General features: G+C 40.9%; 1 protein-coding gene across 4 annotated transcripts in view; it reads left to right on the forward strand.

Moving 5' to 3' along the window:
* The window catches only part of CHLSN (cholesin), a 172,839-nt gene that overhangs the window by 146,541 nt on the left and 2,354 nt on the right, over nt 1-23,944 (forward strand). For all 4 annotated transcript variants that reach the window (XM_075179619.1, XM_075179617.1, XM_075179621.1 and 1 more), the window contains 2 exons: nt 8,329-8,516; nt 17,184-17,265. In XM_075179619.1, the coding sequence (XP_075035720.1) occupies nt 8,329-8,516; nt 17,184-17,265 (270 nt within the window). The remainder of the gene's footprint in view (nt 1-8,328; nt 8,517-17,183; nt 17,266-23,944) is intronic.

A 23,944-nucleotide genomic window follows, 5' to 3' on the forward strand; every position in this document is an offset into this window, starting at 1 on the left:
TATGGAGAGTAAAGCCGGGTACACACCTTTGCAATTATTGTGCAGATTATACGATTCACGACCGCTTGTTCAGATATTGCAAGAGTGTGTACGTTCCCACGATCATCTTTTATGGTACCACAACACAACGCATCTGTTTATTTGTTTTTATAAACTTTCTAAAAATCATGATCAACGATGTAACAGTGTCGGGCAAATACGGAAGTGTGTACGCACTCATGACCAGCAGCATAGGCAGATATCTCTAGCGTATGTACAGTCACTATCTTTTCACCAGATAGTTATGAGAGATGAAGATCACAGATCTGAAGGTAAATTGTGTAGGTGTGTACGCATGAATCGGCACGCTCACCAGGACTTTCGATGGTGGAATTGTATCTGGAATATGATTGCATAGGTGTGTACCCAGCTTAAGGTGGGGATCTATTCATTAGCCAATTAATACTGGTCATTGTAGTAGAATTATAATACAATAAAATAGTGTTTCTATTGATTAATAGGAGACTTTAGAAGTTCATTTTTTTTCGGCTCTTGCTCCTCTGCGAAACTGTATTATTTGGGGACTCAAGATGTGGGCTCTTTTGCTAGTGCCTCTCAATATCTGCTTATTTTTGTATAGAACCCACGTGTTTACTCTGGCAGGCTCTCATGCACAATAACTGTTCTCAAGTCCTTTTGTGCGATTAGTGAGCAAAGCCCCGCTCCGACCGCAAAAGCACTTCCGTCAGCATTTTGTACATTCCTACACAACTTGTTTTGAAAGGGAGAGATATTTCTGAAATCCTGTAGACAAAAGACATTCAAGATCCAAGCGTAATAATAATTACCGACTTTATCATCTCCCCCCTCCTTGTTGTGAAGAGGGGAAGCTGCGGCACCTGACTACTCACTCGCCCCAAATCTCTAAATCTTATGGGCTGAAGATCTGCAAGCCCTGCTCTGACAATGCAGCTAATTACTGAGGGAGCCCTCTTCTCATCTAAAGGCTGTTATTAGCAGACTGCCTGGCAGAACAGAGATTAATGGCTGGTTGTTAGATCACCACCACCCTGACTGCCAGATTGTTTTGTCATGATCTGTAATGCGCTGCAGCCTTATCCTGTTTATTTCCATACTCCTATAATTTACCATTACACGGTGCACTATTTATAGAGGTTACTGGTTTCAAGGTGGGTGTGGATTTTGGAAATGCTTCTATAAATATTACATAGGAATCTCAGATGGAAAGATAAACCATAATCACCTTTAACTTGTTTTGACTCATTATTTTTTTTTATCTTATGCAGTAGTGCGTAGCATAATTTACATAATCATTAAGCAACAAGTCTGCCCTGACCCTAAACTGTAATATAAGACATGTCATTTCATGGGTTCTAAAGGCAGTGTTGGCCTTAATATAACTGGGGAACAGTTAGAAAGAGTTTGGCAAATGCTACCGTAAATCAAAGTGCACCAGGCTGGATCAATCTGCCCACCCGTGTGTGCCGCCACCCCCATGAGATGGCAAAAGCCACATTTCTACAAGGAGAAGGGGTATCCAGGGAACAGTGTTTCTGGCCAAATCCTCATTTCCCTTTAATAGGACTAATGCGAAGGACCCTTCCCTAGGAGGCCCTGGCTGTGTTGTATTTAGCAGGGCTCTGAGCTCAGGCTATCATTCTAAGTGCTTGGAGGTCTCTCCGGTGAAGGGGAGATTTGATGCAGTACTTGTGAATAATAGGCCACCCCTCTAATAGGCAGCCAGCTTTCACTCACAGGCCTCAGATCGCCCCTGTTCTGGAGAGATCCGAGCAGCATGATTGTCAGAAGTCTCCGCTATATGTGAGTGCTGGGTCCCTGCTTAATACTATAAACAGTTGAAACCCACAAAGTCCTGTTTTAGGGGAATTTGAGCACGACACTAAAGTGAAAGACCCCTTTTAAGGCGTTTAATACAGTTTTGAAAAACCTAATAATAGCACAGCAGAGTGGGACGTATGCCAGCGTATCTTGCATGAAATCGCTTTGCGCATGTCCAGAAATTGGGAGCATGCACACGCGCCAGCACAATTCTGGCTCTTATTCCTTCCTGCGCTCTCCAGAACAGGGGCGATGCTGGGGACATTGGCGGGAAGAGGCGTTCTCATGGCCGAGTTTGTACAAATGTGTCTCACGCAGACCTGCCGATATACGTTAGGAGGTGTATCTTTAGGCACCTTCTATAGGGCAGGTGTAAATGTTGCTAGGGCGCATCTCAAGATCTGTATGTTTCTGCGCGTGGTCAGAAATATGCTCGTTTTTCAAGCGTTTCTTTTTTATTTTATTTTTGAGTAAATTCACTCCCAATTCGCATCCAACTCTCCTCAGCCCCACTATAAAACACTGTCCCTCTGCCACTGTGTTGGTGCGGGTTCTCCTGTAGGCTGGAGATCCTGTGGTATCCCTGGTTTAGGTTCCTCTACATGTTACCGTATGAAATAAAACGGTTCTAAACCTGTGCAAGCTTTGGGGGGAGAAACACTGTCATGGGAGGCAACTTCATCACTTTCCCCGGTGTTGAAATGTCATAAGTGGTTAATAAGAGCTATAGACGATTCGCTGCCAATAACCGTGTCAGGAAGAGGTCAGACAGAGTACGTTGTGTTTCCGTCTGGTCATCCTTCTGATTTTACCATTAAAATGTGAACAGAAAATTGTCCTCTTTTTCTTTTCTCCATCATTTAAATTCCTAATAAAATAGTTTCCTCATATTTTGACATGGGAAGGTTTCCAAATAAATCTGGGACAACCTCCAAAATGCTAAATTAATTGTCCTCTTCTGTCACGTGGTGAGTAACCAGCAGTAAAACCCACTATGCAGAGTTCAGCGTTGACAGATGGTGCTGGGATTTTCTGGAACTAGATGATGGTTCTTCATCCTGCTGCCTGTCGGCCAAATCCAACCCGTACGGATCTTGGATTGGTTGTTCCAGCTCATTACACTGCACCTTGCAGCCAATTTTCACACTTCAGCCTTTCTTTCAATACATTTAAACATGTGAGTCATAAACATTGTTCTTATACATCCCAAGATACATTACATGTACTTGTGTGTTTGTGTCTGTTGCCTATACAGACTGGAGGCAGCCATCTTGTGACCTGAACCAGCATTCATAAAACTAGTGACATCACTTGGCTATAGGTACTCTTTGTACCATGCGTCGGTCAAAGCGATTATTATACACAATGAAAATCTGATTAAATAGAAGGGCAAAAGCTGAACAATGATTACCATTGCTGTGTGTGTGTGTGTGAGGCTAGCTCTGACCAGAGGGTGACGGACAATGGGGGCATTTGCCTTCGGGCCACTTTGGTTTTTTAAGGTGAAAGGTCGACGTGTCTAAAGTGATGCACGTAGTTATTGCTATGAGTACCACCTAATTTGGCTGTTGGATGCCATTGTTCAATATGAGTCTTAGGACAGATTTCACTATGAGGCATCATGAGAAAAAATGTTGTAGTCATCACGGTAATTATCCTGCAGCATGACACAGCCGCAGAACTATGTGCTATGTACTTATATCTGCATTCCCTCCCGTATTATGTGGGATAATGTAGCCCATACAATAAATGACAGCAACACCAAGAATATCCATCACCATATGAAGGCACCATAGTGCTTTTACTAATATTTGTAATAAGTTATGGCAAGGGGAGTGTCATTTCTTATAATACACAAGTTTTTCTAAAGTAGAAGTCCATTTTTTTCTAAGGAGACTGTAGAAGAAATATAAAGCTAGTGGAAGTGATGACTTGCCTGCTCTAACCTTTTCTTTAATGATCAGGGAGGGAAAAATATTAAAGAAAATGCCCCTTAATTTTGTATAAATAATTTAGACCGTGAACTAATGATGGTTATTTACAGATTGAGCTGCAACTCTGCACTGAGACCATAACAAGCAATCAGACATTTACTTGTCTAACATTAGATGAAAGCTAATTGCTGATTTGTTGCTACGGTTTCAGTACAGCTTTGATGACTGTTAGTATATAACTCACTGTCTGTTGCTGCTATAGCTACGTTATAAGCTGGGCACACATCAGATTCCTCTCAGTCCACCTGGTAGGTTCAAACAATCATCACTTTGTGTTTGTTCATCAAACAATGCAGTTAGAGTGCAATCATTATATGCAAAATCGATCAACTAGGTTGGCATTTGTTACCCATTCATCATCGTCAAACGATCAGACTGCAACATGTTTGATGTTTGTTCAGTTTAGTAAAAAATTATTTCATACTTTAACTGCAAATGTCCCCAGACTAAAATTATGGGTGTTTGTAATAATTACTGTATCCGCACGAAGTCTGTCCCCTAAACTTTATTGCTGCCCGTATGGTACATTTTTGCACTCAGAAAAGGCAAAGGGGCTCATGCTGAATTGGATGTACGTCAGTTTAGCATAAAATAAGGAGATATCTACTACATGTGCCCACAAAAAAAAAACATATGCCTTCTTCCGTATGCAGATTTGGTTGCGTTTGCCCCTTGCCCTTACGCTTGGAAAGGCAGGACGGGATAGGGAAGCGCAAGACAAATGCAGTAAGGAAGGGGGTGTTTACGTAAACTGCGACTGCGGCGGACCCACACGGAGTCGCCGATATGGCCTGTCTGTAGCCATATCACATGCGGATGCCTGAGGGTTGGTGCAAATACACACTGATGATGATAACGAATGCCAGCACAAGCTGCCGCTTCCTATTGGTGGATTAACCTCTTCATTGCTCAGGCATATATTATTTGATTTTGTGAGCGGGTTTTAGAATAATTTTTTTTATTCGTATACAAGAACGAAGATTATAACTGCTGCACTATAGGGTTTTTATTTTTTATCTAAAACAAACCTAATAGAGAAGGTTTTATTCACTATCAAAACCCGACCTGGTTGGGTGTGCGTGTAAGTACGCCTGACATAAACCTGCCACGGTTTATTTATTTTGGAGTCATATGCTTCCAACTCAGGCATCAACCCCAACATCTCTGTGTGTGGCCAGGGTTGGCTGATATTTGGTACACTGTAGTTGTACAGACTGTGTTTCCTCCACACAGTTAATGCCACCTCTCAGGATATAATTGTTACTGTCTGAGTGTGATGTTTACCTATAAGTCATGCCAGAGTAATTTACCTGCACCCACCTCTACACTCCCTAGCGGCGATATTTACATTACTTGCGCTAGAATCGCTGTTCTCCTTACTTCAAAAGGCTTGTCTATTTATATTGCATTATTTATTCCTTAGCTGTAGTGAAATATGAGCTGTTTTTTTTTGTATTTATACACTGAGTACTGAACTCTAATTAAGCAAAATATCATTAATCATAGTAGTCAGAGCTTACAAAAATAAAAACATGGTTTTCTGGGCAAATTTTTTTCTTAAACTGTAACAGCTGGACCGTGCCTCTATAAACTGTGATCTAAAGTTACTTAGGACGGCTGAAGTATATACATGTGTGTACGTATGTGTATATATGTATGTGTATCTATATATATATATATATATATATATATATATATATATCTATATGTTACACAGAACTTATTCTGAAACAGATGTTAAGTCACAGCATCTTGAATAAGTATCTGATTTTGAACTGACGAATAGACTCACAAATGCTTTAAAGTGGCTGTAATTCCAGATTACTGTAACTAGTTGTCTGGTACATACCATCTTGCAACTTTTACTACTTGCATTTCTTTAGTTCTCTTATCTTTAGTTTTTAGCCATTGTATTTATATCATCAAGCAGAGTTGTTCATTGGCCTCGTATACAACAAATCTGTTTCCTCTGCATAGGATACAAGCTCTGTGTTTCAGGTAGAGATGCTCACTGACCCCCATGAACTGGTTTTGATTCTGGATTAGCTTTTTGTTTTTGTTTTTGTTTTGGCAAAACCACCCTCATGTGTTTTGGATTTTTTAGAAAAAATCCTAAAATATGCTCAAATCACATAAGTTTGCTCTTTTTTGTTCCTACATTATTATTAACCTCAATAACACTAATTTCAAGTAATTTGCAGTAAATTTAGACCACCTCACAGGTCACAATATTATTTTCATACACTGTCGGACAAAGACTGCAGCGACCTGGCTGGATGTTAAGCGACAGAGCAATGACACAAACACACAGCAGTTCCTAGCACATCTAGGACACATTGGCACACAGCAGTGGCAGAAATGAAAATTGGCATCCGCCCTCCCTCCCACCCCTTGCTCTGTTCTCCCTCCCACCCCTTGCTATGTTGGATCTTAAAAAGGAATTCAAAACTCGCAAGATCCGAGATCCGACGACATCACAATGACGTTTTGCCTCGTTTTCGATTCTGAGGGCGCGCGGCAGTACTCGGATCCCCTAAGTTCAGGTGTGTTCGGTTCTCCAGGAACCGAGCCTGAGCATCTCTAGTTTCAGGACAAGTAAAGAAAGATCTTTGCCTGAGAGGTGCAAGTGAGAGAAATACTGCCCCTTCTGGTATAGAGCAGACAGCATGCTAGGCAGATTTAGTTAGGTATAAACTTATTAATTAATATAGATATTCACAGTCTATGCCTGTTTAATACCGTTAAGTACCCATTAATGGTTTACTTGATGTCTGTGCAAAACAGAGGAACCAAAAGAGATCTGAAATGCTCTATACGAGTTTAAAAACAAATATCCTAGGCTTAGAAATGGTAGCAAGAAGTCACAGTCTGTACCTGAAATATCAGGAGCACTCATCTGTTTAATGAACATCCACCCACCACTTAAAACGTACACCCTCTTTATATGTATATTAGGAAATCTTAATACATAATAATATCTTCCACTGATTAATATATGTCTCCCTTAAATTCATGTAATGTTTACTGACAGTGATACAGTGATAGGTTGCAGCAGAGGTATAAGGATTAATGAATCACACCCTGTATAATGTTCCGAAAATTACATGAAGTTTATCAACGCCTGTAATTAGTAAGCAGCCTGCCACAAACAAACACCTTTTTATAGACTTATGCCACCTAAGAGGACACTTGAAGAGAAAATACTTCTTCCTTTGTCAGTGCATTTATTAATGAAATACATGCTTCCTCTGTATAAGGTCACCTTAAAGCTTCGGAAACTTTTTTTTTTTACACCAAGGTCGCTCCCCCCCCAGCTGAAGCCCAGGGTTTGCTCCCTGAGGATGGTTTTTTCAGGGCTCCTTCATTTCTCACAGCCCTGGCACGAAAAACAAGAGGGATTGCGGCTTGTGATTGGTCGTCCTGCTCACAGCCTAGCCCTCCACAGCCATTTAAAGATGGATGACAAAATTAGTGTTAGCAAAGGTTGCTGGTATGGTAAAAAGAGCACTCTATGTATTCAACATTATGAAAAGTGTGAAAGTGACACTTTTTTATTATTTTTATAACAGCCTACACAGATTTTTCTGTCAGATGTATTAAAAAATCCCTGTTTTACAGAAATCAAAATCTTGGGCTGCAGAGTAGGCTGGTTTTCATAGCACAGTCTTGTGCTTATTTTTTGACATTGTAGTATTTTGAGTAACAATTGGTTTTAATGCAGTTGGATCCAAAAAAGAGACTTTCATATCACGAGACCCCTGCTGACATACAGTATAATTGTGCATCTTCTTAGCAGTCCCTGGAAATCGGGCTAAAATGTTGAACGATAGATGCTTCATAATGTTAACTCTTTGTGGCAGATTCAATTGTAAAAATAATCGCAGTATATTGTCTCAGAACAGCTGCGACACACTCCTCATCGATTTTTGTTTTTGTTTTTTAGTGAAATATCCACTCACTTTTGCTCACGTCCCATAGAGACGCGAGCAAAATTGAGCGTTACTTTTATACCGTATAAACGTTAAGAAATGCGCATTGAATCTGCCACGTAGAATCCTATAATGCTTATACGTGCTATATTTTGTGCTTGGCTCCATCTATAAAGTACATATGTACAGCAGGTACATGGGCGTCTTTTTAATCTGCTTCACCTTCAATCTGTATTTTCTAGGTGAACAGAGGGGAAGCAGAGTAAAAGACATTCTTGTGTACAAGTCCCAAGGCTTACGATCTAACCTATAAATGCGTCTCTTCAGCAGTGTGAGAGAAGGGGTTTTCCTAAGGCACTGCATACGTGCTTTTTTTCAGTTCAGAACAATGGTTGAAATGGCACAATAATCCCAAAACACACATTGTTATGTGGGCTCATATTATATGCTAGATCAGTGGTGGATCAGCTGACTTTACCGGTGATCTACAAACCTTTATCATATTGTGGAGAAGACTTATTGTGTAGTTTCCATTATTATTGCTTACAAGGGCCATTATATTACAGGAGGACGCTCAGGACGCTCCAGAAACAGAGAGCCTTACTCCAGAGGAAGAGAGGATTCTGGAAAGGAAATTGAAAAAAGAACGTAAGAAAGAGGAGAAGAGGCTAAAAAGAGAAGGTATTCCAGAAGAAAAGAAAGAAGATCCAGCAAAACCTTCTGCTTGTGAATTAGCTTTGCAGTACTTGAAAAGGTAAGTACATAGATCTCTGCAATGGTAGATTAAACAGCGCCCAAGTCACATACCTTGTTATGTGGCGTCTTTCTGAATCTAGCTCATACACCAACTACAGTCCTATCAATGACACTTATTGTGGCCGTCTTTACACTCTTTGTCTGTGTTCTGGATGGAAAAAGAGAACCCTCTATATACCAGGCCCATGGTTAGGAAGTCACAGAGCTCCATCTCTATGCTGCCTGCATCAATCGCAGACCACAACTGACATTATATAGAGGGTGGCATTATAAAGAAGTTGATTTAATACGTGTAATGTACTTTTGTGCAGAGAATATATATCTGGTGTAAAGTGGGAGGGGGGGACTGTAGGAGCTTTCCTCACAGAGAGCAATGATAGTGCATGGCTAATATTATTAGCTTGTTTTCTGGTGACCAGTCACACTAATGACTGCTCAATGCACTTTTATGATATGTCATAACTATCCAGTACTGTTGACTGCATGGGACTCGTCAAGCTAAAGGGATTTGCCCAAAATCACAAAAGCGAACAGTGGGAATCAAACCTGAAGTCTATAGCAGTACACAGAAGAAAGCTTCCAGTAATAGAGGACTTGTGGCCGCCCATAGCACTCACTGTACTAGGGAGGTGCTTGCGACACTTATTTGTATTGGCTGCAACAGCTGCCCAGTCAGATGCCACTTTCGCTACTAGTATCTCTGGCTTGGCCGGTTAGAATAATGGTGGGGGGTTCCAGTTGAGGGCTCTCCAGAGAATAGATATTCAAGGGTTGCATGTGCTGTGTGTGTTTATCCTAAGTGGCCACACTCTTTAATGCAATCAACTTGTTTAAAACTAATTGACAACTCCTATTTTTCCAAATTTTCCGATAAATGTTTTTGGCTCATTCACATAACTTGTCTGTTATTTGTACAAGTTCAATAAGCAGATTCCATCAATTCACGTAACTCACTCTGAAAGGTTTCCATGGAATGAATAAGTCAGTGAAGACAAATCACATGTGGACAATGAACACCTTGACCAGGAATGCTATTTAGAACTGGGTCGGAAGCTTTGGTAATAGACATCTGTCCGGTGACTTCAAGGCCGAGGTTTATAGTGCAGAGACTAGGTCTAGCTTCCTGTTTAACTTTGTACTGAAAGATGAGAATGGGTCAGAATGCCTCAATAAATAGACCGGTGGGTATATTGTGCACTGTCCATCCATGCTTCACACTGCTGGGCACATCCTGCACATAACAAACACTTCTGGGTAGAATGTGCTTGGCACTGCCGGTACATGCTGGGTAAACATGTTTGGCACAAGGTTTATAATCCCTTCTATATGCTCGTAGTTGGTCATTGCTAGTATAATGTGTTAGACTTACTGGTCTGTGCTGCACACTGATGGTATAATGTGTTTATGGCACATGGTGGGCACTGGGATATGTTAGATTGTATATGTAGAATATAATACGTTGGCCAATTTTATGGTAATTGTTTGTTCTGCAGGTTTCGATTTCTCGCATACCGTTTCATGAGAGGAAGTTTACTCTGACAAATGTGAAGCTGTTTCATGTTTTGTCAAGGAGTAAATTAGTTTCACTAACTCTTTTTTTCAACACTGGTTCCGTTTAGAGAAAGATGTTTATTGTTAATACCTAAATTTTAAGCTTCGTTGTCTCTTCTTCTACAGTTGTCTTAAATAAGTTATTAACCTTTAAGCTTTATATAGAACGTTTCATTCCCTTCCATCCCTGTCACAATGTACTTAGCGTTAAGCATCCTATGTATAAAATGACACCCTATTCAACTGACCTATATCTATTAAATACCACAAAGTCACTTTGATTGCAGACACCTCCAGATGTTCCTAGCCATTGTAGGCTATGCATAAAAGAATCCAAACACAAGTATAACATTCATTATAGGCACTATAATCAAAACAGTCAAATTAGGCTTGTTTCAGCCAGTGACCCAGCAGTCACTGAAGGCAATAATTTTATTTCACAATATCGCATTGCAATTTTCTTCTTCATTCTCAGGAAGAACAGTAATACCTATTACAGTCCAGTAATAGGTCACAAGACAAGTATGTCTTGTCTTTAGGAAACATAAAGTCTTTAAAATAAATTTCATGGTCCAGTGGATCCCAAGCTTTGTCAGTTCGTGGTACCCTTAAGGTCTCCATAATTTTTCCAAGACATCACTAAGCCAAAATAATTACCAAGTAGTCCCCGGCCTTGCTTACCACCGGCTCTTTCCGTGGCACCCCTATGAGATCGCTGGGGCACCCCAGGGAGCCACGGCACACAGTTTGGGAACCGCTGATTGTCCCTTGTTTGAAAAAAAATAGACATAATGCCAGTAATATACTTAATAAGGCAACATAGAAAAAAGGAAATAAACTTCCAGCAGATGGGATGCAATAAACTAGGTATGATCGGATTTTTAATTTAAATTCCTAGATGGTTTTGGTTAGGTAATAAACGTGCAGGAGAGTTCTGCAAATGTGAAACATCTGCTGAGGCTGTATTTGTTTTCCTAAGAAAGAGAGAAACTTATGAAATCAGTATGAGTTGCACAATAATCTCTAAGATAGGTTACTATTTAAAGACTGACAGACGGCGCTGTGGCTGGCACCACTTAGTCACAAGTATGTACTTCTATAAGTGGTCCCTTATCACCCAGACGGTGCCAGGGAGGAAATGAATGGCATGGTCCATGTGGGCCACAGAGGGGACTTATCTACGAACGCTCTAGTAAGATGACGATCTTCTTTTATTTCTAGACTACAGCTGGAGCTCCTCACTGTTGTTTTGCGGCTCATAAAGTGCACTTGACCGTCTGTCTTGTTATTGCACACTGGATATGAGGCCTCGGCTTGTCCGTTCTACTTGGTAAAATAAATGTTGTGGATGCCACAGATTGATATGGGGGAATGGGGGGGTTTATAATAACTATAATACCTTTTGTTAGTGCAGCTTTGCATTATGTTTTTAATCGGAGATGACAAGATTTCAGCATTATCAGGGCCTCCTGAAAGGCCTTGTGGGTAATAAATGCCCCAGACCACATAGTATATGCCCAGAATATGCTACGTGTGTAGAGGATTGCAGCCATGGTTGTCAAGCCGCCAACTGGCAATGTGTGGGTGTGCCAAGCCATATAGCTGCTTGAGGTGGCAAATAAAATGGACTTCAAACGCAATTCCTTTCAATGTAATCCCTCCACCCCCCCCCCCCCCCCAAAAAAAAAAGATGGCTGATTATAGGCACACACCCCTGATTATAGGCACACGCCCCTGATTATAGGCACACGCCCCTGATTATAGGCACACGCCCCTGATTATAGGCACACGCCCCTGATTATAGTAGGCACGCCGCTGATTATAGTAGGCACGCCGCTGATTATAGTAGGCACGCCCCTGATCACAGTAGGCACACCGCTGATTATAGTAGGCACGCCCCTGATCACAGTAGGCACGCCGCTGATTATAGTAGGCACCCCGCTGATTATAGTAGGCACGCCGCTGATTATAGTAGGCACACCGCTGATTATAGTAGGCACGCCACTGATCACAGTAGGCACGCCGCTGATTATAGTAGGCACGCCGCTGATTATAGTAGGCACACCGCTGATTATAGTAGGCACACCGCTGATTATAGTAGGCACACCGCTGATTATATTAGCACACCACACCGCTGATTCTCTCCCAGCCTTTATAAAGACCACTCTCTTGACCAGTTGAAGTATGTAGACATGTCTGTCCATCAATGTCCCAGCACATTTACTGTTTGTTATCTATGTAACGAATCCTTTCCATTCATTGTCCTGTAATCAATAGTTTTGCTCAGTCTTGCCCTTAACTCAGCACCTAAGTAAATAGCAATTACAGCTACATACTTTAGAGCACTTAGACACACAGAGAAAAGTTTTATGTACTCCTCTCATTGTTTGCCAGCACTGTTTTGTTTATTGTTACACCTGGGCCTCACAGTTTGCTTAATAGGTTTCTTCCACTTTCTCAAATACTACAAAGCGCTCCACTCTCCCTCTGTTTATTTTTGATTCCTCATCTCTGTCATTAACTAAAGCAGTGACCTATCCACAGAAGGCTATTTTCAGTCTATTTCATAATAAACCTTGAAATCTCACTGGTGGCACATACATACTTCTCCTGGAATGTGCTGGTCATATCTAGATCCTCCTAGTGCTGATTACGTGACTCCTGACGTGTTCTTGTCCCTCTGAACCGAATATTGTGTAATAACAGAGAGGAGGGACTGAACACCACTCAGAAATTCCTGATCACATTCCTGGCTTTCGTTTGATATCTTGAGAGCCTTATTTTTCTATTCCCGTAGTTGGCGGTCAGTCGGACTTTCCGCTAAAATATAATTCTTTTTTTTAAGCCGTTTAACAAAACTGGATTCAGGAGAATGATGAAGAGCAGCAGGATGTGTAATTAATCCGTGGTTCCTGTGTCATCCTCTGCTTTATGTTTTCCAGATTCCACAGGTGCCTGGGTTCAGCTGCAAAACACATTTGAAAGATTTGTTTGCACGCTCTGTCCAATTTAATGTCACTGGTATAAAATAGCCCATTTCTAGCGTCTGTGACGAAAGAATCTGTTATTTTAATTTTATGGAATAAAACTCTGCTATGGTCACCTCTGCACTTCCTAAGGGCTGTGTCTTGTTTTGAGAGAACATCACGTATTTTTCCTCTAACCGTGGTGACCTTGGTTTGGTCCGTGGCCAGGTTCTGAACTTAGATTGTGGAATGAACTGACCAGATCAGCCCCAGCTGTGGATATAAGAGAATACAGGCAGCCACAATTAAATAGTAAAGACTGCCCAAGTGGCAAAATGTGTAAGACAGAGTAACAACATAGAATGTTACGGCTTTCTAGTTTAGGGAACAATTGGACTTTAAGGGTGGTTTAGAAACTGGATGTAGTGCCACACACTTCATAACTGTTGAAACATGAAAGTAGATAACATCGCTCCAAGCACCTCCTGTCGTTAGCAACTCAAGCACTATAGAAATAGGGAGGACAAAATTAGGATCCTAGTGCAGTTATTTGTAACTGGCCTATGCTATATTTATAAGTAGATTTATTCTCTCCAGCACAGAGATATTGTGTAGGTTACTGGACAGAGGCAGCATTTAGAAATGATAACCGTGAATAGCGCATAGAATGCTGGTATTTATGATTTAACTTTGGTATTATTTTACGATTCTCTCAAAGAATGTCACCTGGCACATGATTTAGTGAGCAGAGTGTTTGGAATGCCCCTCTGAGCCTTGTGCACTGTGACTCACCCCCCTCTACCATGACATGATTGGCTAAGAGCTGTGAGCCTGTGTCTGGCAGGCTTTTTAGTTTGCCAGCCAGAGAGCTTTCTGATTAACAGGAGGATAGCTAAGAAAAGTTATGCTATTGGAAAATAGGGGTGCCATTATGTCATACCTGCCAAATGGGAAATGAGAACAAATTAGGACACGCCCTGAGTCTTCACAGACCACTCCCTTTTCATAGTATGTCACAAGCATTTTGACCAATGAGAATCAATACTAGTGTGGGTAATGGCATGTTAATGGCTCAACCCTTCAGAGTTGAGCGTGCTACACTGCACTATGTTCTCTCTAGGGCCAATTCCTCCCAATGTTTTACCAGCACCAGTCATGTTAAATTTGTAATTTAGCAGTTAAATCTGCAGATAAGCAAATCAAAATATGACAATCACTTTATGAACTTTAAACATTTTCTACATTTTGCAGTATTTTTCCCACCTTTACTGTAGTACTAAACCAAAAGCACAATCCCCACAACCTTCCACTGTAGTTCACTGAACGCCTGAGTAAAGGATATACAAATTGTACAGAGCTGCATTATATGATTGGCGCTATGTAAATAAAGGAGAATAATCCTATCCTCTGTCTATGCTCTCCTCCACACTGCACACATGGCAGCATTGTGTGGTCACATGACATCTTACATTGTGCTGAACGCTCCATTTCCAGTTTATGGAGAAGGGACTGTTTGAGATAGCGGCAGTCTGGAACTCATAAAGCAGACACATGTTCTGCTCTCACTCAGGCTCTTCGGATAGAGCCAGGCTTTGTATGGCCACTTTTCCAGACAATTTGACACAGTTTAAAAGCTCTCTTTGGCAAAGTGCTTGAAAAAAGGAAACTCATGAAGGCTTATTTTCAAAAGCCATTGATGTGCACAGGCCTGTCTATTCTTACCCTGAAGGGCCAACAGATTTACCATGATGTGTGTGTCTATATTAGGGAATTTAGACTGTAAGCTCCAATGGGGCAGGGACTGATGTGAATGAGTTCTCTGTACAGCGCTGCGGAATTAGTGGCGCTATATAAATAGATGATGATGATGTATATTTATGCAGACTTTGAACAACAGTTGAATCTATCTTCTGACCCAGGGAACACTAAATATTTGAATGTAAATAGGGGATGATGCCAGCAATTTTGTTGGTAACAGTTTACCTACTCTGATGCTAGTGATTCCTCTATCTGCAATAAGATACAAAATAAAAGGGAGCCTGACCAATCGGAAAACAGAAATATGCTGGGAATGGTACAATTGTATTATTTGCACAGGAGGTGAATTGTCTCATGGCTCATCCAGCAGTTCACCATTGTGCGTGTGTATACCCTGCACTATTGCAGCTTCTTTCAGTTACTCTATCCCACGTCCATACTCAAAAGCAAGAACGCTGCCTAGTAAGCCCCTCCCTCTCACATGTGACATTCTAAGCCCCACCCTCATGGGTACATGCTAAGCCCAGCCCACTCAGGGGTGTCATGCCCCTGCTATACTGTTGAGGCTGACAATTGGATCAGACAAGAGAGGCTGTTGATAGGATCAGTGCAAGAGGAGAGCTGATAATAGGATAAGTGTGACAGAGTAATTTCCTTAAGCACCACTTAATCATACACATTACACTGCGGTCTATGGTGTGACGGAGTGGATTTTATCTGCGTGTACCCATTACCTATGTTCAGCAGAATGGACCAATATTCAGGAGACTAGAGCCTCTACATTTACTAGGATCTAGTTATATCACTGAGGTCATTCATGGACAGATGGGTGATATTGTTGTGAATAATGGCTGCCACTTGTAAGGGTTAGTTACGATCTGCAATAAATATGGATGCGCACCGTTTTCTTGCACAGCTGCCCCTAGATACCTTTCCAGTGCATTCAGAAGTTCATGCCCACTTTCTGATCCTTGAAACAGCTCATGTAAAGGGGGAAGCGTCTACTTTTGGGATTATACACCTAAAACAGTGCAAAGAGAGTAAATAGCACTTCAAAGTCCAGCCCACTTTCCCTGGAGGACCACACCCTTCATTACATTTAAACATTTTTTATTTTTTATTTTTTTTTAATACTGCTTTGTTTAGTCTAATGTCTTAAATTGATCAAAACTATGAGGAGACATTGTGGCTGTCTTAATGAAGTGCTCTTAGAAATGCATCTTATCACAGAACTGCAACTGGTAGGTGCAGAATACATGCCATACAGTTATTGGATGAGGCCTGGTTTACATTGCACCTGAACAGGGAGAAAAATGTTGTAGGCCCTTTATAGACCTGGGAACACGTGCCTAAATGTGCCCTCTCCAACCTCGTTTAAATCGTCATCCTGTAGATGCCACAAATATAATTGCATCATGTCACATAAATTTACAGTTCTGCATGGCCGAAATTGTGTCTGTGGTAGTCCCCAGGTACACTTTAATACCAGCAAAAAGGCAGTACATAGATTAAAAACTGGAACTGGTTGCAATTTCTCAGAACTGAAACAAAAAGTAGATAGAAGAGGAATCTGATCCTATGAGTGGGGAACATGTAGTCCTTGTTTAGCATAGGCTGTCATATCTGTGAACGGGGGCATCTGTGTAGGCTGAGACCACAAATTATTCTATGATACTGTAAATGTTTTCTGCTGGTTGTGATATATAACCAGGTGAAGGAGGTGTGGTAAATCCTCATTAGGCGCTCCATTTGTGGGCTCTACCTATAGTGAGAGGAATGCAGCATTCACTAGGAGACAGTCACATCTCTCGTTTCCTAGTGATCATACAGGCTGCATTCTCACAAAAGGCTACTATCACAAAGTGTATTCCACAGGCTCTTTTTAAAGTCACTGAAGTAATGGACTTTCGCAGAAGTTTGGCAGTGTGCAGTGAGGGCCTTCTAAATGATTTTCCTAGTAAATAGAGCTGACATCCACTGAATGGTATTACAGCACAGTTCATTACATATAGAGGAAGGCTTAATCCCACTAAAGTAATGCATACGCAGACATTGCCAAAACACCAGGTTCTCTCTCACCATTACACAACACCAATGTCTGTGGATATACAGATCATCATCATCAACATTTATTTATATAGCGCCTGCAAATTCCATAGCTGTTTATAATTGGGGACAAACACAGTAATAGACAATACTGGGTAATACAGACTAAGAGGTGACGATCTATGTGAAGGTTTGCAGCAGAAAGAGGCCCAAAGCTTCCCTTCCTCCTCCTGATTGTAAAGTGAACAGAGATAAATCAATGTGTAAAGTTGTCATCTGTGTTTGTAATTATTTATATTCATGAGTTAAACCTGAAGTTCTCTGAATTATCTCTTTGATTTTAGCTGGTCCAAAAAACAATCCGAGTGGAGGTTTCAAAAGACGAGGCAAACCTGGCTCCTCATGAACATGTATGACCAAGCGAAGGTATGTTACCTCTACATGGCCTGTGCTTAGCATGGTCAGAACCTACTAATGTGAACTTCCTTCTAATTCTTATTAAGCCCTGTAACATCATCTGGGAGATGTCGGCTTACATAGATAATGCACCGTATGGCTGTACAATTATTTTGCTGTAACCTTTAGCAGCTGATCAGATTCTGACTCTCATTTTTTTAGTAGAGTTTACAAATTCAAAGGAAATATCAGGTTGTAATAGGTATTATTAGCCTTTTTTGTGATGGTTGTGAGGTTCATCCACAAGGTTTACCCCTTACTAAGGTTCATTTAGGTATGAAATGTTCTACAGCCGACAATCAGACATTTGCGATCACTGTCCAACTTGCACCAGACCAGTGATGGGAAACACGTAGCCCTCCGAGCCTTCAGCTGCTGGCCCCAGGTCCATCCTACTTTAAGTGTCATCTTCCCTTTTCTCCGCTTCCTGCCCTGTTACCTCTAGCTCTTATTCTCTGCTTTATACCCCAGCTGAGTTTAAACCTCGACCCCCAACTCTTATTGAATGATGGGACAGTGGGCAAAGCTCTGATGGTCATAAATCAGAGATTAAGGGGTAAATGTATCAAGCTGCCTGTTTCCAGCGGGTTTGAAAAGTGGAGATGTTGCCTATAGCAACCAATCAGATTCTAGTTATTCATTTAGTACATTCTAGAATCTGGTTGCTATAGGCAACATCTCCACTTTTCAAACCAGCAGCTTGATACATTTACCCCTAATTCTTAAAAGCTGGTGGAAAATCTAGTCACACAGAAGCCACATTGATAGGGGGAAATTTAATTCCCCCTGAATTAGCGCAGCGTTAAACTTATTACCATTATTACGGTAAATTTAACCCGGCTTTCTGCAAAAAGCCGGCATTGAATCTACCATACTAATGGTATTTAAGCGCACTATTACCGTAATAACGGTAATAGTGCGCAGGCCGCATTACTTTTTACAGTAACACAGCCAATTGAATTCCCCCCGATTTGTCAGATACGTTTTTGTAGCTAATAACCCGTGTTTATCTTATGTTGAAATGCCTGTTAATGTGTTGGTACAGATATGTGTTATTTTCTTTGATTAAATGTATTGTTTTTATTTCTTGCTTACATTAAGGAGGATTTGGAGGATAGATGGCCACCCATGCCGCTCATGGAGTGTTGCTTATCACTTCAATTGACAGATAAATACTAATTGCTGATTGTTTGCTGTGGTTCAGTGCAAATTTTTCATTCAAATGTATTGTCATTAAATGCACCCTACTGATTCTCTATGGCTGATAGTATTAATCATTATTGCTAAGACATTTTGAAAGTGGGATGTATTTTGGAAAATAATTGATACAAATATAGATTTTAGAAACTGCGTGGTTCTTGCTCAGGGGAAACGGAACCATAACTGTGAAATCAACATATCTAAAATGTGAAAGATAAAGAGGGCTGTATCCTGCCACCTGCTGGCCAGTACTGCAGCAACAAGTAATGATCTACATATAAGAATTGGGAGATGTGACGGTTCTTGCATGACAAACTGCATAGGAGGATGCCTCCAGACTACATTCTATGCAGTGACCAGAACAGTTTCACATTCTTCATTTCAGTAAAACTCAATAATAATTTTCACTTGTTAGTGTTTTAAGGTAAATTGTGTATTGTTTTTCCATATGATATTATCATCATTATTAGTGTGAGACAGTGGGATAAACAGGTTTTTCATAAAACCTTTTTCTCACCAGGGGGTAAATTTATCAAGCTGCGGGTTTGAAAAAGTGGAGATGTTGTCTATAGCAACCAATCAGATTTTAGATCAGATGACACCTAGAACCTGATTGGCTGCTATAGGCAACATCTCCACTTTTTCAAACCTGCAGCTTGATACATTTTCCCCAGGAGTGATTTTTTTTCCCTTGTTACGTCTGCTATTTTCCTTACACACTCTCATTCCTCTGTTACACACATGCCAATTTATTGCTTCTACTTCACTGAGGAGTTTCTATTCTGCTCAGATTGATAGCGTCAGGTTCAATCATTTCTCATTTACGAAAAGTCACGTATGTAAAGCCCCCTGGGTCTCGGTGGTAACTCTTAAGCTGGAGCGCACCTTATGCCCCTCCCTGCTTCACCCCAAGTAACACCCACCCCCCTCACCCACCACTTACTTTATCCAGCGCTCCATTCTACCATGCTGACTGTCCTTCATTAGCTCTCTGAAATCTGCCTTGCCTTCACCTTCTACCTGTTACCTATTGTCTCTAATTGGCCTCTGTCCTTATTCTCCCACCTTTCGTCTGTTCTCCTCTTGTGTGTCACCCTTTGTCACATCTTAGGCTTGTAGATGTTGCAGAACTACACTCCCCAGCATGTCAGTTCGAGCCTGGCATATCATCTTGGGACTTGTACCTCTATTACAGCTGGACAACTACAAGCTGCTTACCTGTGATTAATCCTTGTCTGTGCTGCAAGGGCCTCCATAGGGCACATTGTTTTTTCGTATAACATTAGGAGACTAATAATAGTGCCAAGAGATGATGTCAGCTCCCAAATTAGAATTACCAGGTTACTGGTGTATTCAAGACTTGGATCACAACAATCCAGAAATTGTTGCAATCAGGTTGACAGTCCGGTCACCCAGTAGCTCAAGGCCAATCGCAGTTTGTACAACACTGGGAAAGACTTTATCTACCAGAATATTTCTAACATCATTAACTACACTGCCTTCATTTATCATGCAGAGAATATGTTTAAAAAAACATAAAATGGCTATGTATCTGAGTTATAAGGCAATAATTATTTCTAGAAGGTGTACAGTATGTACTTGTAGATTTAACCAACATGTGTTGGATAACTGGTTTATTTAGCACAATTCAGTATATGAATGAGTCTGATTGCGCCATCTTTCAAGTTGAACTTTCTTTCAAACACCCCAGAGCTCTGCAAACCTCACGTAAACTGGTGAGATCATCATGCACTTGACTGTGCATCCAGAACTATTCAAGGCTCACGAGTTAATGTCATGGGATGGCCTACTGATTGTTTTGTTTTTCATTAGCACAAGCTACCGTAACGTCCCACACAATGAACCAGATGTTCTCTGCAGCTGTCTAGGAATTAGTCGCAAGCCAAAAAGCCAGTGTTCATTAACCGCACCTGGTTCACATAACGGTGGCTTGCAGGCGTCCCATTTCATTGTTCATCTGGTAGGTTAACCCATGGGCAACTGCTGCCTGCAAAGAAGATAGTGCTTTTATTCAGATAGGCACAAAATCCATCAGTGAGATCATTGTAGACGGAAGAGCAAGATTGCAGAGTGCGGCCAATTCCAGAAGTTCTAATAGAACGAATACTATCACAGAGGAGCTATTCCAACATGAGGTTTTGCTATGTCATGGGCTAGGATAGGAACACTATTTGTTGATTGTTATTATCTTTTAGACAGGGATGGAATACCAAGAATCTATTGATTAACATAACATTTGCGGAATGGATGTCCACTGATGAGTAGGTCTAAAGAGGATCTGAAAATCAATATTTTCTTATTTGGTAGCACAAGAAATTCAAAACATACAATAAATGTTATGTAATTTGTGTCACTCTATTGGGGAGATTCAAGTCAGCTCGATGTGTCCTGAACATCCAGAGACACATCACGCCGATGTTAGGACGGGAATCTCCGCTCATTGTTTCCTGCGCCCCATAGAGGTGCGATGAAAAATGAGCAGAGATTCCTTCAGTAATGGCTGCCAATAAATTTATTTGCATTTAATCATACTCCATCCTTGTTACTGATATTTCCTGTTTGTTTGTTTTTTTACTGCCAGAATCATTGTATAGAAATGAGAGTATAGACAGGTTTTGTAATCTGGAAATGACTTCCACTGTAGGTAAAGCTGGGTACACACTACAGGGTTTTCGTCCAGTAATTGCCTCAACCTGCCGACATACGACCGCTCGTTCGAAAGTCGGGTCAGTGTGTGTAGTGACACGATGGTCGAAAGTCTTCCCAAATGGACGATTGTCGCCTCACTTAGTTGATCGTACCGGTCAATATTTTCGTTCCAATCACCTTTCCATCATGTAGTGTAGTGAAATTGATGATCGATCCACAATAATCCTCTGATACTTTAGCTGGGGCTCCGTTGGGGGCGTGTGTATGGAAATTCCAGATGCCTGTACCTGTCCCACGTGGTGCGGTGTCCGAACATCACTGACTTGTTATTTAGATGACTGTAACGGAATAGCGATAGCAGTAGTCTATTGTATTGATGCGTCTAGCATATGGCAGCCAGTTTAATAAAGTGTAGTGTTATACCAAAATAACGTTTTTATGTGTATTGCTTATTTCTGACTTCTTAATTAGGTCCCTGTACCACCTTTTTGTCCACGCAATACACATTCTGTTGTAGAGTAAAATATGTATATGTCAGAATGGCTAAATCTATTACAGTGTCCATGTATTGTACTAGAATACACACGTTTATTGTGTTTTATATACATGTGTATTGTACCTGTCTGGTTACAGACCATTACACTTGTGTAAAACACGTGTGTTATGTAACCCTTTACATCTATGAATAAATGAAGAGACAGTGTTGTCTTCTTTTTTTTATATTGTTATTTGGTGTTTACTATAGTGAAAGTTCTGCCCATTTATGCTAATGTCTTTGGTATATTGTTACGTGACCCGTAAATGTCGCTCGCTTCAGTGTGTACGAAATGAAAATCTTTGTTTGCAAACAACATGGCTGTAAAAAGTCGCTACCGGAGTGGTTGCTCTTCCCTTTATCGTCTAAAACGAGACTAGTGTGTATGCAGTCCATGGACCGAGCGATCGGACCATCGATCGGATGTTAAATTGATCGGCATAAAAAGTTGGTGGAAAATTAGGCAGCTTAAGAGCAATATGAGGTGTTATTTACAACCATTCATTTTTGTTTTGAACACAGCTCTCTACATATATTCTTGGTTCATATGGTAAAAGTGTGTGTTACCTGCTTAGGTGAGTAACAGCTACACTTCACTGCCTAATATTATTTCATTCAGTTGTTCATATAGATACCAACATCAGATTTCACAGTACAGTAGTAAAGCCCCAGCCGAATGCCAGGGGGAAGGGAGTGACCTCACACTCACACTACCTCTGCACCGCCATTTTAAGTTGGCAAACTACATGTATTTACCAGTTGTGTGACAGAACCGGCAGGCCCCTGGGAAAATGGCTGCATGTAGCAGCCCGGGGCTCCGGTTGGGGTGGAGCTGCAAATTTGTGCCTAAATTTACCAAGAGGCTTAGGTAATTCGATTTGAAGAGTACTGTAAGTTTTAGCTTTGTTTCCACAGCTGAAAGTTCCAGTAGAACCTCACAGAAACCCATTTAAATAAGCACTGTCTCCAGCCTTCCCGATCATCTAAATTCCTTGCCCTGCAAAATAAAATAGGTGTTTACTGTTCTGATACATAGATTGGTGTCATTGCACCTGTAGAGATAAAGATAAACCCATTATCCCCCAAAGTCTGCTCATACCATGCCCATTATTTGCACAGTCTTCAACTGGTTAGGACTGATTCATTAGGGAGAGTAAGACAAAAAAAGAAGCAGATTTGATCCTGGACAAAACCATATTGCAGTGCAAGGGGTGTAAAGTAGTTTACTATTTTGCACATAAAAAAAATTACTGGCTGCTTTTTCACGTAGCACACAAATACTCAATAGCTTTATTTTTACACTGAAATTTAAAGTTGATCTAGGACATGCACTACCCCAACTATAAAGCTGTCCCCACATTTTAAATGTAAATCCTGCTCCAATACAACATGGTTTTGTCAAGGTGCAAAGTTACTTTTTTTTTTTGTTTTTTGACTCTTAGGGCTAGATTTACTAAGCTGCGGGTTTGAAAAAGTGGGGATGTTGCCTATAGCAACCAATCAGATTCTAGCTGTCATTTTGTAGAAGGTACTATATAAATGAAAGCTAGAATCTGATTGGTTGCTATAGGCAACAGCCCCACTTTTTCAAACCCGCAGCTTAGTAAATCTAGCCCTTAAAGTTAATCTATGCGCAGCTCAGTAACAATTGGCACACTGTATGCAAATACCCTCTTTGCGACATCACAAACTCTCTTGTACTGCACCTTTTGGTGTGTAAATGCCTCCGACCCCTTCCCCACAACAGAGCTTTGCATAGACTTTTTTTTAGATTATGATCTCCATCCCAGAATTAGTATGGTAGTATTTATGGTTATAATATACTCCCTCAGCAGTAAGTTTGTCCAGAGTCTTCTATATTATCTTGCAGTGTATCATATGAACACATCCGCCCACACCTGTGCATAGAAGCGCTCTCTTACCTGTAGCCTGCAGTGGAATTTACAGCTTACTGCTCAGTAAATAGAAGCTGTCCCTTTGTTGTGGGAATACATCTGGTGAAGTAGTATCCACAAGCCTATGGCTGTTTTCACAAAGCTGAACTGTATACGAGATGAGCAGAATTCTTCACTTAAAGTGCCGCCACACCTTGTGACATAAACCGTAAGCCAATAAAAGAAGTGTGAAGAACCTTGGCTCTGTTAATCTTTGTTTCACCATATAATCTTAATGACATTCAATGTTCGATCGTTATCTTTATATTAATCTTCATCTCTCCATTTTTTCATGCCTTTTATCTATCTC

This window comes from Mixophyes fleayi, chromosome 7 (assembly GCF_038048845.1).
Source record: "Mixophyes fleayi isolate aMixFle1 chromosome 7, aMixFle1.hap1, whole genome shotgun sequence".
NCBI classification, from domain to species: domain Eukaryota; kingdom Metazoa; phylum Chordata; class Amphibia; order Anura; family Limnodynastidae; genus Mixophyes; species Mixophyes fleayi.